The 15,950-nt window shown below is 47.2% G+C and overlaps 1 protein-coding gene across 1 annotated transcript in view; it reads left to right on the top strand.

Moving 5' to 3' along the window:
- Positions 1 to 14,456, top strand: part of LOC121561241 (E3 ubiquitin-protein ligase Mdm2-like) — a 38,109-nt gene extending 23,653 nt beyond the window's left edge. The window contains exons 3-7 of the mRNA XM_045217149.1: positions 6,336 to 6,471; positions 9,712 to 9,875; positions 12,492 to 12,641; positions 12,868 to 12,939; positions 13,824 to 14,456. Coding sequence (XP_045073084.1) covers positions 6,336 to 6,471; positions 9,712 to 9,875; positions 12,492 to 12,641; positions 12,868 to 12,939; positions 13,824 to 14,456 — 1,155 coding nt within the window. The remainder of the gene's footprint in view (positions 1 to 6,335; positions 6,472 to 9,711; positions 9,876 to 12,491; positions 12,642 to 12,867; positions 12,940 to 13,823) is intronic.
- Positions 14,457 to 15,950: the final 1,494 nt, after the last annotated feature.

Raw genomic sequence — 15,950 nt, 5'->3', positions numbered from 1 at the left:
TCACTCCAGTATCCCTGTCCCCTTAACCCTATACATATCTACCTCCATCACTCCAGTATCCCTGTCCCCTTAACCCTATACATATCTACCTCCATCACTCCAGTATCTCTGTCACCTTACCCCTATACATATCTACCTCCATCACTCCAGTACCCCTGTCCCCTTACCCCTATACATATCTACCTCCATCACTCCAGTACCCCTGTCCCCTTACCCCTATACATATCTACCTCCATCACTCCAGTATCCCTGTCCCCTTACCCCTATACATATCTACCTCCATCACTCCAGTATCCCTGTCCCCTTAACCCTATACATATCTACCTCCATCACTCCAGTACCCCTGTCCCCTTACCCCTATACATATCTACCTCCATCACTCCAGTATCCCTGTCCCCTTACCCCTATACATATCTACCTCCATCACTCCAGTACCCCTGTCCCCTTACCCCTATACATATCTACCTCCATCACTCCAGTATCCCTGTCCCCTTACCCCTATACATATCTACCTCCATCACTCCAGTATCCCTGTCCCCTTACCCCTATACATATCTACCTCCATCACTCCAGTATCCCTGTCCCCTTAGCCCTATACATATCTACCTCCATCACTCCAGTATCCCTGTCCCCTTACCCCTATACATATCTACCTCCATCACTCCAGTATCCCTGTCCCCTTACCCCTATACATATCTACCTCCATCACTCCAGTATCCCTGTCCCCTTACCCCTATACATATCTACCTCCATCACTCCAGTATCCCTGTCCCCTTACCCCTATACATATCTACCTCCATCACTCCAGTATCCCTGTCCCCTTACCCCTATACATATCTACCTCCATCACTCCAGTATCCCTGTCCCCTTACCCCTATACATATCTACCTCCATCACTCCAGTATCCCTGTCCCCTTACCCCAATACATATCTTTCTCCATCACTCCAGTATCCCTGTCCCCTTACCCCTATACATATCTACCTCCATCACTCCAGTATCCCTGTCCCCTACCCCCTATACATATCTACCTCCATCACTCCAGTACCCCTGTCCCCTTACCCCTATACATATCTACCTCCATCACTCCAGTATCCCTGTCCCCTTACCCCTATACATATCTACCTCCATCACTCCAGTATCCCTGTCCCCTTACCCCCTATACATATCTACCTCCATCACTCCAGTATCCCTGTCCCCTTACCCCTATACATATCTACCTCCATCACTCCAGTATCCCTGTCCCCTTACCCCCTATACATATCTACCTCCATCACTCCAGTATCCCTGTCCCCTTACCCCCTATACATATCTACCTCCATCACTCCAGTATCCCTGTCCCCTTAACCCTATACATATCTACCTCCATCACTCCAGTATCCCTGTCCCCTTACCCCTATACATATCTACCTCCATCACTCCAGTACCCCTGTCCCCTTACCCCTATACATATCTACCTCCATCACTCCAGTATCCCTGTCCCCTTACCCCCTATACATATCTACCTCCATCACTCCAGTATCCCTGTCCCCTTACCCCTATACATATCTACCTCCATCACTCCAGTATCCCTGTCCCCTTACCCCAATACATATCTTTCTCCATCACTCCAGTATCCCTGTCCCCTTACCCCTATACATATCTACCTCCATCACTCCAGTATCCCTGTCCCCTTACCCCTATACATATCTACCTCCATCACTCCAGTACCCCTGTCCCCTTACCCCTATACATATCTACCTCCATCACTCCAGTATCCCTGTCCCCTTACCCCTATACATATCTACCTCCATCACTCCAGTATCCCTGTCCCCTTACCCCCTATACATATCTACCTCCATCACTCCAGTATCCCTGTCCCCTTACCCCCTATACATATCTACCTCCATCACTCCAGTATCCCTGTCCCCTTACCCCTATACATATCTACCTCCATCACTCCAGTATCCCTGTCCCCTTACCCCTATACATATCTACCTCCATCACTCCAGTATCCCTGTCCCCTTAACCCTATACATATCTACCTCCATCACTCCAGTATCCCTGTCACCTTACCCCTATACATACAGTGGGGAAAAAAGTATTTAGTCAGCCACCAATTGTGCAAGTTCTCCCACTTAAAAAGATGAGAGAGGCCTGTAATTTTCATCATAGGTACACGTCAACTATGACAGACAAAATGAGGAAAAAAATCCAGAAAATCACATTGTAGGATTTTTATGAATTTATTGGCATATGATGGTGGAAAATAAGTATTTGGTCAATAACAAAAGTTTCTCAATACTTTGTTATATACCCTTTGTTGGCAATGACACAGGTCAAACGTTTTCTGTAAGTCTTCACAAGGTTTTCACACACTGTTGCTGGTATTTTGGCCCATTCCTCCATGCAGATCTCCTCTAGAGCAGTGATGTTTTGGGGCTGTCGCTGGGCAACACAGACTTTCAACTCCCTCCAAAGATTTTCTATGGGGTTGAGATCTGGAGACTGGCTAGGCCACTCCAGGACCTTGAAATGCTTCTTACGAAGCCACTCCTTCGTTGCCCGGGCGGTGTGTTTGGGATCATTGTCATGCTGAAAGACCCAGCCACGTTTCATCTTCAATGCCCTTGCTGATGGAAGGAGGTTTTCACTCAAAATCTCACGATACATGGCCCCATTCATTCTTTCCTTTACACGGATCAGTCGTCCTGGTCCCTTTGCAGAAAAACAGCCCCAAAGCATGATGTTTCCAACCCCATGCTTCACAGTAGGTATGGTGTTCTTTGGATGCAACTCAGCATTCTTTGTCCTCCAAACATGACGAGTTGAGTTTTTACCAAAAGTTATATTTTGGTTTCATCTGACCATATGACATTCTCCCAATCCTCTTCTGGATCATCCAAATGCACTTCAGACGGGCCTGGACATGTACTGGCTTAAGCAGGGGGGACACGTCTCGCACTGCAGGATTTGAGTCCCTGGCGGCGTAGTGTGTTACTGATGGTTGGCTTTGTTACTTTGGTCCCAGCTCTCTGCAGGTCATTCACTAGGTCCCCCCGTGTGGTTCTGGGATTTTTGCTCACCGTTCTTGTGATCATTTTGACCCCACGGGGTGAGATCTTGCGTGGAGCCCCAGATCGAGGGAGATTATCAGTGGTCTTGTATGTCTTCCATTTCCTAATAATTGCTCCCACAGTTGATTTCTTCAAACCAAGCTGCTTACCTATTGCAGATTCAGTCTTCCCAGCCTGGTGCAGGTCTACAATTTTGTTTTTGGTGTCCTTTGACAGCTCTTTGGTCTTGGCCATTGTGAAGTTTGGAGTGTGACTGTTTGAGGTTGTGGACAGGTGTATTTTATACTGATAACAAGTTCAAACAGGTGCCATTAATACAGGTAACGAGTGGAGGACAGAGGAGCCTCTGAAAGAAGAAGTTACAGGTCTGTGAGAGCCAGAAATCTTGCTTGTTTGTAGGTGACCAAATACTTATTTTCCACCATAATTTGCAAATAAATTCATTAAAAATCCTACAATGGGATTTTCTGGATTTTTTTCCTCAATTTGTCTGTCATAGTTGACGTGTACCTATGATGAAAATTACAGGCCTCTCTCATCTTTTTAAGTGGGAGAACTTGCACAATTGGTGGCTGACTAAATACTTTTTTTCCCCCACTGTATCTACCTCCATCACTCCAGTATCCCTGTCCCCTTACCCCTATACATATCTACCTCCATCACTCCAGTATCCCTGTCCCCTTACCCCTATACATATCTACCTCCATCACTCCAGTATCCCTGTCCCCTTACCCCTATACATATCTACCTCCATCACTCCAGTATCCCTGTCCCCTTAACCCTATACATATCTACCTCCATCACTCCAGTATCCCTGTCACCTTACCCCTATACATACAGTGGGGAAAAAAAGTATTTAGTCAGCCACCAATTGTGCAAGTTCTCCCACTTAAAAAGATGAGAGAGGCCTGTAATTTTCATCATAGGTACACGTCAACTATGACAGACAAAATGAGGAAAAAAAATCCAGAAAATCACATTGTAGGATTTTTTATGAATTTATTGGCATATGATGGTGGAAAATAAGTATTTGGTCAATAACAAAAGTTTCTCAATACTTTGTTATATACCCTTTGTTGGCAATGACACAGGTCAAACGTTTTCTGTAAGTCTTCACAAGGTTTTCACACACTGTTGCTGGTATTTTGGCCCATTCCTCCATGCAGATCTCCTCTAGAGCAGTGATGTTTTGGGGCTGTCGCTGGGCAACACAGACTTTCAACTCCCTCCAAAGATTTTCTATGGGGGTTGAGATCTGGAGACTGGCTAGGCCACTCCAGGACCTTGAAATGCTTCTTACGAAGCCACTCCTTCGTTGCCCGGGCGGTGTGTTTGGGATCATTGTCATGCTGAAAGACCCAGCCACGTTTCATCTTCAATGCCCTTGCTGATGGAAGGAGGTTTTCACTCAAAATCTCACGATACATGGCCCCATTCATTCTTTCCTTTACACGGATCAGTCGTCCTGGTCCCTTTGCAGAAAAACAGCCCCAAAGCATGATGTTTCCAACCCCATGCTTCACAGTAGGTATGGTGTTCTTTGGATGCAACTCAGCATTCTTTGTCCTCCAAACATGACGAGTTGAGTTTTTACCAAAAAAGTTATATTTTGGTTTCATCTGACCATATGACATTCTCCCAATCCTCTTCTGGATCATCCAAATGCACTTCAGACGGGCCTGGACATGTACTGGCTTAAGCAGGGGGGACACGTCTCGCACTGCAGGATTTGAGTCCCTGGCGGCGTAGTGTGTTACTGATGGTTGGCTTTGTTACTTTGGTCCCAGCTCTCTGCAGGTCATTCACTAGGTCCCCCCGTGTGGTTCTGGGATTTTTGCTCACCGTTCTTGTGATCATTTTGACCCCACGGGGTGAGATCTTGCGTGGAGCCCCAGATCGAGGGAGATTATCAGTGGTCTTGTATGTCTTCCATTTCCTAATAATTGCTCCCACAGTTGATTTCTTCAAACCAAGCTGCTTACCTATTGCAGATTCAGTCTTCCCAGCCTGGTGCAGGTCTACAATTTTGTTTTTGGTGTCCTTTGACAGCTCTTTGGTCTTGGCCATTGTGAAGTTTGGAGTGTGACTGTTTGAGGTTGTGGACAGGTGTATTTTATACTGATAACAAGTTCAAACAGGTGCCATTAATACAGGTAACGAGTGGAGGACAGAGGAGCCTCTGAAAGAAGAAGTTACAGGTCTGTGAGAGCCAGAAATCTTGCTTGTTTGTAGGTGACCAAATACTTATTTTCCACCATAATTTGCAAATAAATTCATTAAAAATCCTACAATGGGATTTTCTGGATTTTTTTTCCTCAATTTGTCTGTCATAGTTGACGTGTACCTATGATGAAAATTACAGGCCTCTCTCATCTTTTTAAGTGGGAGAACTTGCACAATTGGTGGCTGACTAAATACTTTTTTTCCCCACTGTATCTACCTCCATCACTCCAGTATCCCTGTCCCCTTACCCCTATACATATCTACCTCCATCACTCCAGTATCCCTGTCCCCTTACCCCTATACATATCTACCTCCATCACTCCAGTATCCCTGTCCCCTTACCCCTATACATATCTACCTCCATCACTCCAGTATCCCTGTCCCCTTACCCCTATACATATCTACCTCCATCACTCCAGTATCCCTGTCCCCTTACCCCTATACATATCTACCTCCATCACTCCAGTACCCCTGCACATTGTTGATATGGTACTGGAGCTGACTGACCCAGTATATAGCTAGCTTACTTTCTCGTGTTTTTGTTCTACCTTGTTTTTCTTTTAAAAATTATTACATGGGATATTGATTACGGCATTGATGGGTTTAGAAGCTTGTAAGAAAGGCATTTCACTGTACTTGTGCACGTGACATTTAAAACTTGAAATGTGAAACTACTGGCGTTGGGTGCGATGACATGCTAGCTGTTCCCAGAGACTTCGTCATTGAGCCAACGACTATAACGTTTAGCAGCGGTGGCAAGAAATTAACAGTGGCGGGCCACCGCTACTAAATTAATGTAGGGGAAACACTGCTCCATCACCCTCCATTTTAAAGAGTTCCAAACAGACTGTGTCAAACTAATTGCCTAGCCCTGGGTCTCACACACACACACACACACACACACACGCACTCAACCTCAAGTTGAAACAACATAGTTTGTTGAAGAGTGATGTTTATGCTGTCACATTGTTCCAAGACGGTCTCCCTCGGAGCTTCTGAAGTGGTTTTTCCTGTGATTTCGTTTTTAAGTGGTCGCTGTGCCTGGGTGAGTTTTATAGACAGACTCCCACAGTGTCCTGGTTCACTGGTTCATTTCTCTTAACAGTTCCTCCTGTTTTAATCTGTTACAGGAAACAGACTCAGACTGTCCTTCATCATCTACCTCAGAACGGAGGAGGAGGAGGAGTGACCCTGGTGAGTACCTCTCTGTCTCTGTCTGAATAATGTGTGTTGTTGTTGGAGTACTCCAACAGTGTTTCCATAAGCCTAAAACCTACTAACTACACCAGTCCTGCTCACGTGGATCTGTGCTGTAACTTCCTCCTGGAGAAACAGACTGATGTCATGTCCGACAGGATGGCTTCATGGTGTCATGTCAGACAAGATGGCTTCATGGTGTCATGTCCGACAGGATGGCTTCATGGTGTCATGTCCGACAGGATGGCTTCATGGTGTCATGTCCGACAGGATGGCTTCGTGGTGTCATGTCCGACAGGATGGCTTCGTGGTGTCATGTCCGACAGGATGGCTTCGTGGTGTCATGTCCCTTCCGTCTTCAAGAGAGCGAGAGTTGCACCCCTTCTCAAAAAACCAACACTCGATCCCACTGATGTCAACAACTACAGACCAGTATCCCTTCTTTCTTTTCTTTCCAAAACTATTGAGCGTGCCGTCTTTAGCCAACTCTCTCGCTATCTCTCTCAGAATGACCTTCTTGATCCAAACCAGTCAGGTTTCAGGACTGGTCATTCAACTGAGACTGCTCTTCTCTGTGTCACGGAGGCTCTCCGCACTGCTAAAGCTAACTCTCTCTCCTCTGCTCTTGTCCTTCTAGACCTGTCTGCTGCCTTTGATACTGTGAACCATCAGATCCTCCTCTCCACCCTCTCCGAGCTGGGCATCTCCGGCGCGGCTCACTCTTGGATTGCGTCCTACCTGACCGGTCGCTCCTACCAAGTGGCGTTGCGAAGCTGTCTCCGCACCACGTGCTCTCACCACTGGTGTCCCCCAGGGCTCAGTTCTAGGCCCTCTCCTATTCTCGCTATACACCAAGTCACTTGGCTCTGTCATATCCTCACATGGCCTCTCCTATCATTGCTACGCTGACGATACACAACTAATCTTCTCCTTTCCCCCTTCTGATAACCAGGTGGTGAATCGCATCTCTGCATGTCTGGCAGACATATCAGTATGGATGACGGATCACCACCTCAAGCTGAACCCTGGCAAGACGGAGCTGCTCTTCCTCCCGGGGAAGGACTGCCCATTCCATGATCTCGCCATCACGGTTGACAACTCCGTTGTGTCCTCCTCCCAGAGTGCGAAGAGCCTTGGCGTGACCCTGGACAACACCCTGTCGTTCTCCGCTAACATCAAGGCGGTGACCTGATCCTGTAGGTTCATGCTCTACAACATTCGAGAGTACGACCCTGCCTTACACAGGAAGCGGCACAGGTCCTAATCCAGGCACTTGTCATCTCCCGTCTGGATTACTGCAACTCGCTGTTGGCTGGGCTCCCTGCCTGTGCCATTAAACCCCTACAACTCATCCAGAATGCCGCAGCCCGTCTGGTGTTCAACCTTCCCAAGTTCTCTCACGTCACCCCCCTCCTCCGCACACTCCACTGGCTTCCAGTTGAAGCTCGCATCCGTTACAAGACCATGGTGCTTGCCTATGGAGCAGTGAGGGGAACGGCACCTCCGTACCTTCAGGCTCTGATCAGTCCCTACACCCAGGCGAGGGCATTGCGTTCATCCACCTCTGGCCTGCTGGCTCCCCTTCCTCTGCGGAAGCATAGTTCCCGCTCAGCCCAGTCAAAACTTTTCGCTGCTCTGGCACCCCAATGGTGGAACAAGGTCCCTCACGACGCCAGGACAGCGGAGTCACTCACCACCTTCCGGAGACATTTGAAACCCCACCTCTTTAAGGAACACCTGGGATAGGATAAAGTAATCCTTCTACTTTTTTTTTATAAAAATAAATAAATAGTATAATTGTAAAGTGGTTATCCCACTGGCTATAGGGTGAATGCACCAATTTGTAGTCGCTCTGGATAAGAGCGTCTGCTAAATGACGTAAATGTGCCCTTGAGCAAGGCACTTAACCCTAATTGCTCCTGTAAGTCGCTCTGGATAAGAGCGTCTGCTAAATGACTAAAATGTAAATGTAAATATGTCATGTCAGACAGGATGGCTTCGTGGTGTCATGTCAGACAGGATGGCTTCGTGGTGTCATGTCAGACAAGGATGGCTTCATGGTGTCATGTCAGACAGGATGGTTTCATGGTGTCATGTCCGACAGGATGGCTTCATGGTGTCATGTCAGACAGGATGGCTTCATGGTGTCATGTCCGACAGGATGGCTTCGTGGTGTCATGTCCGACAGGATGGCTTCGTGGTGTCATGTCAGACAGGATGGCTTCGTGGTGTCATGTCCGACAGGATGGCTTCGTGGTGTCATGTCAGACAGGATGGCTTCGTAGTGTCATGTCAGACAAGGATGGCTTCGTGGTGTCATGTCAGACAGGATGGCTTCATGGTGTCATGTCAGACAGGATGGCTTCGTGGTGTCATGTCAGACAAGGATGGCTTCGTGGTGTCATGTCAGACAGGATGGCTTCGTGGTGTCATGTCAGACAGGATGGCTTCGTGGTGTCATGTCAGACAGGATGGCTTCGTGGTGTCATGTCAGACAGGATGGCTTCGTGGTGTCATGTCAGACAGGATGGCTTCGTGGTGTCATGTCAGACAAGGATGGCTTCGTGGTGTCATGTCAGACAAGATGGTTTCATGTGCTACCCTGTCAAGGCTGTTGGGGAAGATGTACACTCCTTTTATATATTTCAGAGACTGAGTTATGGATTGATCAAAGCATAGAACCACTGTCACTTTCACTGTGTCCGTCCAGACTTGTCCTGCTGTGGGGATAGGAGATAGGACCAGACCTAAGGAACACACTGGTCTGGAGGCTGTGGAGAATGTGTTCAGATGACTTCTCCTCACAATGAGTCTCTTCAGGCCCATAGCATCCACACACAGACACAACAAAGACATGCCTGTTCCTACCAGACCAGGGGGGAATCCACATCCACAGCAGTCCTAGCCTGATGGATTGAAATGGACCGTTTTTAAAGATGTTTTTTTATTGCTCTTAGCTACTGGTCGTACCTCAAGCCAATGCACATGTACGGCTATAAAAAGTCATTGATGTCTTGTGAACATCACATAAGATATTCAGTGTCATCAAGGAAGAAATCACTTTGTTGAAGACTATATCAGTATGTTTCAATATGTCAACTGAGTGATTGGATGCACAACATTCTTCTCTATTGCCATCAGAGGAGAAATGGCTTATTTGAAGAAATTGTTAACAGTAGTATTTGATGTGTCAACCCTGTTAACACCACTGCTCACGTCTCCTCTGTTCTATTCCAGCGGGTACATCATCGACACAAGAGGAGGACGGCTGTGAGCCCAGGAAGAGGCATAGGTCAGACAGCTTTTCTCTACCCTTTGATGACAGCACGTCCTGGTGTGTGATAGGAGGCCTGAGACGAGACCGGAGGAGCACTGAGTCTTCAGACTCCCACAGTAACACTGTGAGTAGCCTGGTGTATCTCTGTGAGTAGCCTAGTGTATCTCTGTGAGTAGCCTAGTGTATCTCTATGAGTAGCCTAGTGTATCTCTGTGAGTAGCCTGGTGTATCTCTGTGAGTAGCCTGGTGTATCTCTGTGAGTAGCCTAGTGTATCTCTGTGAGTAGCGTGGTTTAACTCTGTGAGTAGCCTAGTGTATCTCTGTGAGTAGCCTAGTGTATCTCTGTGAGTAGCCTGGTGTATCTCTGTGAGTAGCCTGGTGTAACTCTGTGAGTAGCCTAGTGTATCTCTGTGAGTAGCCTAGTGTATCTTTATGAGTAGCCTAGTGTATCTCTGTGAGTAGCCTAGTGTATCTCTGTGAGTAGCCTAGTGTATCTCTGTGAGTAGCCTAGTGTATCTCTGTGAGTAGCCTAGTGTATCTCTGTGAGTAGCCTGGTGTATCTCTGTGAGTAGCCTGGTGTAACTCTGTGAGTAGCCTGGTGTATCTCTATGAGTAGCCTAGTGTATCTCTGTGAGTAGCCTGGTGTATCTCTGTGAGTAGCCTAGTGTATCTCTGTGAGTAGCCTGGTGTATCTCTGTGAGTAGCCTAGTGTATCTCTGTGAGTAGCCTGGTGTAACTCTGTGAGTAGCCTGGTGTATCTCTATGAGTAGCCTAGTGTATCTCTGTGAGTAGCCTAGTGTATCTCTGTGAGTAGCCTAGTGTATCTCTGTGAGTAGCCTAGTGTATCTCTATGAGTAGCCTGGTGTATCTCTGTGAGTAGCCTAGTGTATCTCTGTGAGTAGCCTGGTGTAACTCTGTGAGTAGCCTAGTGTATCTCTGTGAGTAGCCTAGTGTATCTCTATGAGTAGCCTAGTGTATCTCTGTGAGTAGCCTAGTGTATCTCTGTGAGTAGCCTAGTGTATCTCTATGAGTAGCCTAGTGTATCTCTGTGAGTAGCCTAGTGTATCTCTGTGAGTAGCCTAGTGTATCTCTGTGAGTAGCCTGGTGTATCTCTGTGAGTAGCCTGGTGTAACTCTGTGAGTAGCCTGGTGTATCTCTATGAGTAGCCTAGTGTATCTCTGTGAGTAGCCTAGTGTATCTCTGTGAGTAGCCTAGTGTATCTCTATGAGTAGCCTGGTGTATCTCTGTGAGTAGCCTAGTGTATCTCTGTGAGTAGCCTGGTGTAACTCTGTGAGTAGCCTAGTGTATCTCTGTGAGTAGCCTAGTGTATCTCTATGAGTAGCCTAGTGTATCTCTGTGAGTAGCCTAGTGTATCTCTGTGAGTAGCCTAGTGTATCTCTGTGAGTAGCCTAGTGTATCTCTGTGTAGCCTAGTGTATCTCTGTGAGTAGCCTAGTGTATCTCTGTGAGTAGCCTAGTGTATCTCTGTGAGTAGCCTAGTGTATCTCTGTGAGTAGCCTAGTGTATCTCTGTGAGTAGCCTAGTGTATATCTGTGAGTAGCCTAGTGTATCTCTGTGAGTAGCCTAGTGTATCTCTGTGAGTAGCCTGGTGTATCTCTATGAGTAGCCTGGTGTATCTCTATGAGTAGCCTGGTGTATCTCTGTGAGTAGCCTAGTGTATCTCTGTGAGTAGCCTGGTGTAACTCTGTGAGTAGCCTAGTGTATCTCTGTGAGTAGCCTAGTGTATCTCTGTGAGTAGCCTAGTGTATCTCTGTGAGTAGCCTAGTGTATCTCTGTGAGTAGCCTAGTGTATCTCTGTGAGTAGCCTAGTGTATCTCTGTGAGTAGCCTAGTGTATCTCTGTGAGTAGCCTAGTGTATCTCTATGAGTAGCCTGGTGTATCTCTGTGAGTAGCCTAGTGTATCTCTGTGAGTAGCCTAGTGTATCTCTGTGAGTAGCCTAGTGTATCTCTGTGAGTAGCCTAGTGTATCTCTGTGAGTAGCCTAGTGTAACTCTGTGAGTAGCCTAGTGTATCTCTGTGAGTAGCCTAGTGTATCTCTGTGAGTAGCCTGGTGTAACTCTGTGAGTAGCCTAGTGTATCTCTGTGAGTAGCCTGGTGTATCTCTGTGAGTAGCCTAGTGTATCTCTGTGAGTAGCCTAGTGTAACTCTGTGAGTAGCCTAGTGTATCTCTGTGAGTAGCCTAGTGTATCTCTGTGAGTAGCCTGGTGTAACTCTGTGAGTAGCCTAGTGTATCTCTGTGAGTAGCCTGGTGTATCTCTGTGAGTAGCCTAGTGTATCTCTGTGAGTAGCCTGGTGTATCTCTGTGAGTAGCCTGGTGTATCTCTGTGAGTAGCCTAGTGTATCTCTGTGAGTAGCCTAGTGTATCTCTGTGAGTAGCCTAGTGTATCTCTGTGAGTAGCCTAGTGTATCTCTGTGAGTAGCCTAGTGTATCCCTGTGAGTAGCCTAGTGTATCTCTGTGTAGCCTACTGCAGTACAACTATTAACCCTGTCTAAGACTGTAGTTTCATCAATCCTAAATTAAAGGAGGGTGAGATCCTAAACTAGAGAATACCTGTTGGGTTAGGAAATTATACAGATGAAGGAATGAGATGATTTAATTCCTACACATAATGGTCAGATGAAATGTTTCACATCTACTGTGTGACGTGGGGTCGTTCAGTACTTTAGCTGTGTAAGTCCCATGTTACTGAGCGCTCTCTCTCTCTCTCTCTCTCAACAGGAAGTAGGTTCATCGGTCAGTGACGTGTGTGACGATGTTCTGAGCCAGGATCTGGACTCTGATAACTTCAGCGTGGAGTTTGAGGTGGAGTCCATTGACTCGGATGCCTACAGCGATCCCGAAGAGGCTTCAGTGTCTGGAGAGGACGAGGTCTCAGCTCACTGTCTTTTCAACTGTGTGTGTGTGTTTCCGATGCATTCATTTAGCTGTGGTGCTATCACTGGGGGGGGGGGGCATGCTCCCGGACCCCCCGAGGAAACACGCTCCCGGACCCCCCGAGGAAACACTGGTGTGTGTGTGTCATTTCAAACAGCGCCCTCTAGTGTCCTGGGGTCAAACTGCAGCTGTTGACTCACTGTCTCTGTCGTTCTCACAGGTGTATGAAGTCACCATCTTTGAAGCAGAGGAGGAGGACTCGTTCGATGACGACACTGAAATCACGAAAGCAGTATGTTTCATATTACCCATAATAATAATAATAATAATAATAAAATCTCACCAACACAAGGATACCACAGCTACCAATGTTCTGGTTGGCTAGTGTCTGTTGTCTAATGTAGTTGTATGGCCTGTTGTCTAATCTAGCGGTGTCGTCTGTCTAATCTAGCGGTGTCGTCTGTCTAATCTAGCGGTGTCGTCTGTCTAATCTAGCGGTGTCGTCTGTCTAATCTAGCGGTGTCATCTGTCTAATCTAGCGGTGTCGTCTGTCTAATCTAATCTAGCGGTGTCGTCTGTCTAATCTAGCGGTGTCGTCTGTCTAATCTAGCGGTGTCGTCTGTCTAATCTAGCGGTGTCGTCTGTCTAATCTAGCGGTGTCATCTGTCTAATCTAGCGGTGTCGTCTGTCTAATCTAGCGGTGTCGTCTGTCTAATCTAGCGGTGTCGTCTGTCTAATCTAGCAGTGTCGTCTGTCTAATCTAGCGGTGTCGTCTGTCTAATCTAGCGGTGTCGTCTGTCTAATCTAGCGGTGTCGTCTGTCTAATCTAGCGGTGTCGTCTGTCTAATCTAATCTAGCGCTGTCGTCTGTCTAATCTAGCGGTGTCGTCTGTCTAATCTAATCTAGCGGTGTCGTCTGTCTAATCTAATCTAGCGGTGTCGTCTGTCTAATCTAGCGGTGTCGTCTGTCTAATCTAGCGGTGTCGTCTGTCTAGTCTAGCGGTGTCGTCTGTCTAATCTAGCGGTGTCGTCTGTCTAATCTAGCGGTGTCGTCTGTCTAATCTAGCGGTGTCGTCTGTCTAATCTAGCGGTGTCGTCTGTCTAATCTAGCGGTGTCGTCTGTCTAATCTAGCGGTGTCGTCTGTCTAATCTAGCGGTGTCGTCTGTTGTGTTTCAGGACTACTGGAAGTGCTCGAAGTGTGAGGAGTTGAACCCTCCCCTGCCCCGTAACTGCAACCGCTGCTGGAAGCTAAGAAAGGACTGGTTTCCCCAGTCTGACAGCAACTCTGCTATCACCACCACCACCACCACCACGGCCCCCAACCTCAAACCTTCGTCCCCCAAGCCTTCCCCAGCCCCGACAGAGACAGACGAGACCGAGGCTGAAGGACTGGATGTCCCAGACGGGAAGAGAGCCCGGTCGCCCCTTCCCCTCCTCAAAGACTCCCAGGAATTGGTGTCCGTCTCTGGCCCCGATTCCAAAGAGTCAGCCTGCTCCTCCCAGCCCTCCACCTCTTCTTCTTCTTCCAGTGGTGTAGGATCAGGCTCGTCCTCTAGCGCCCCCTTCAGCCAGGAAGTGATGGCACCAGACCTGGAGCGCTTCAACAGCCAGGAGGCTCACCTCCCCGCCAGCTGCCTGGAGCCCTGCGTCATCTGTCAGACCAGGCCCAAGAACGGCTGCATTGTACACGGACGCACCGGACACCTCATGGCCTGTTACACCTGCGCCAAGAAACTGAAGAAGAGGAACAAGCTGTGTCCAGTCTGCAGGGAGCCCATCCAGTCCGTCGTCTTAATTTATCTCAGCTGAGGACGGCTATCGGCTAGACTGGCTTGCATCCCAAATAGAAGTCTATTCCCTATGTAGTGCACTACTTTCAACCATGGCCCATAGGGCTCCGGTCAAAAGTAGTGCACTATATAGGGAATAGGGTGTCATAGGGCTCCGGTCAAAAGTAGTGCACTATATAGGGAATAGGGTGCCGTTTAGGATGTAACCTATAGCTACACCCACTCCCTGATCCAAACCACCATACCTCAGAATTAATAAATGTGTATATATGTTTCATTGTTTATTTGGAAGTGGTTTTATTTCTGAACGGTCTGAGTGTCTTGACTCTACCAAGCAAGGTGACTGTTGTTGATTTGTGATGGATTTATAGTGATAATAATCTCCTGATGTGTTCTATCTAGGGTTTCAAATGGATCAAATTCTCTTAGCAGTGATATATTCACTTTATTTTATTAGTTTGATTTGAATAAAGTATGTCTATCAAATTAACACTTACAGTGGGGAGAACAAGTATTTGATACACTGCCGATTTTGCAGGTTTTCCTACTTACAAAGCATGTAGAGGTCTGTAATTTTAATCATCGGTACACTTAAACTGTGAGAGACGGAATCTAAAACAAAAATCCAGAAAATCACATTGTATGATTTTTAAGTAATTAATTTGCATTTTATTGCATGACATAAGTATTTGATACATCAGAAAAGCAGAACTTAATATTTGGTACAGAAACCTTTGTTTGCAATTACAGAGATCATACGTTTCCTGTAGGTCTTGACCAGGTTTGCACACACTGCAGCAGGGATTTTGGCCCACTCCTCCATACAGACCTTCTCCAGATCCTTCAGGTTTCGGGGCTGTCGCTGGGCAATACAGACTTTCAGCTCCCTCCTAAGATTTTCTATTGTGTTCAGGTCTGGAGACTGGCTAGGCCACTCCAGGACCTTGAGATGCTTCTTACGGAGCCACTCCTTAGTTGCCCTGGCTGTGTGTTTCGGGTCGTTGTCATGCTGGAAGACCCAGCCACGACCCATCTTCAATGCTCTTACTGAGGGAAGGAGGTTGTTGGCCAAGATCTCGCGATACATGGCCCCATCCATCCTCCCCTCAATACGATGCAGTCGTCCTGTCCCCTTTGCAGAAAAGCATCCCCAAAGAATGATGTTTCATTCACATTTACATTTTAGTCATTTAGCAGACGCTCTTATCCAGAGCGAGTTTCCACCTCCATGCTTCACGGTTGCGGTGGTGTTCTTGGGGTTGTACTCATCCTTCTTCTTCCTCCAAACACGGCGAGTGGAGTTTAGACCAAAAAGCTATATTTTTGTCTCATCAGACCACATGACCTTCTCCCATTCCTCCTCTGGATCATCCAGATGGTCATTGGCAAACTTCAGACGGGCCTGGACATGCGCTGGCTTGAGCAGGGGGGACCTTGTGTGCGCTGCAGATTTTATTCCATGACGGCGTAGTGTGTTACTAATGGTTTTCTTTGAGACTGTGGTCCCAGCTCT

Source organism: Coregonus clupeaformis, unplaced genomic scaffold (genome assembly GCF_020615455.1).
Source record: "Coregonus clupeaformis isolate EN_2021a unplaced genomic scaffold, ASM2061545v1 scaf0942, whole genome shotgun sequence".
Lineage (NCBI taxonomy): Eukaryota > Metazoa > Chordata > Actinopteri > Salmoniformes > Salmonidae > Coregonus > Coregonus clupeaformis.
This window is presented reverse-complemented; position numbering and strand designations above follow the sequence as displayed.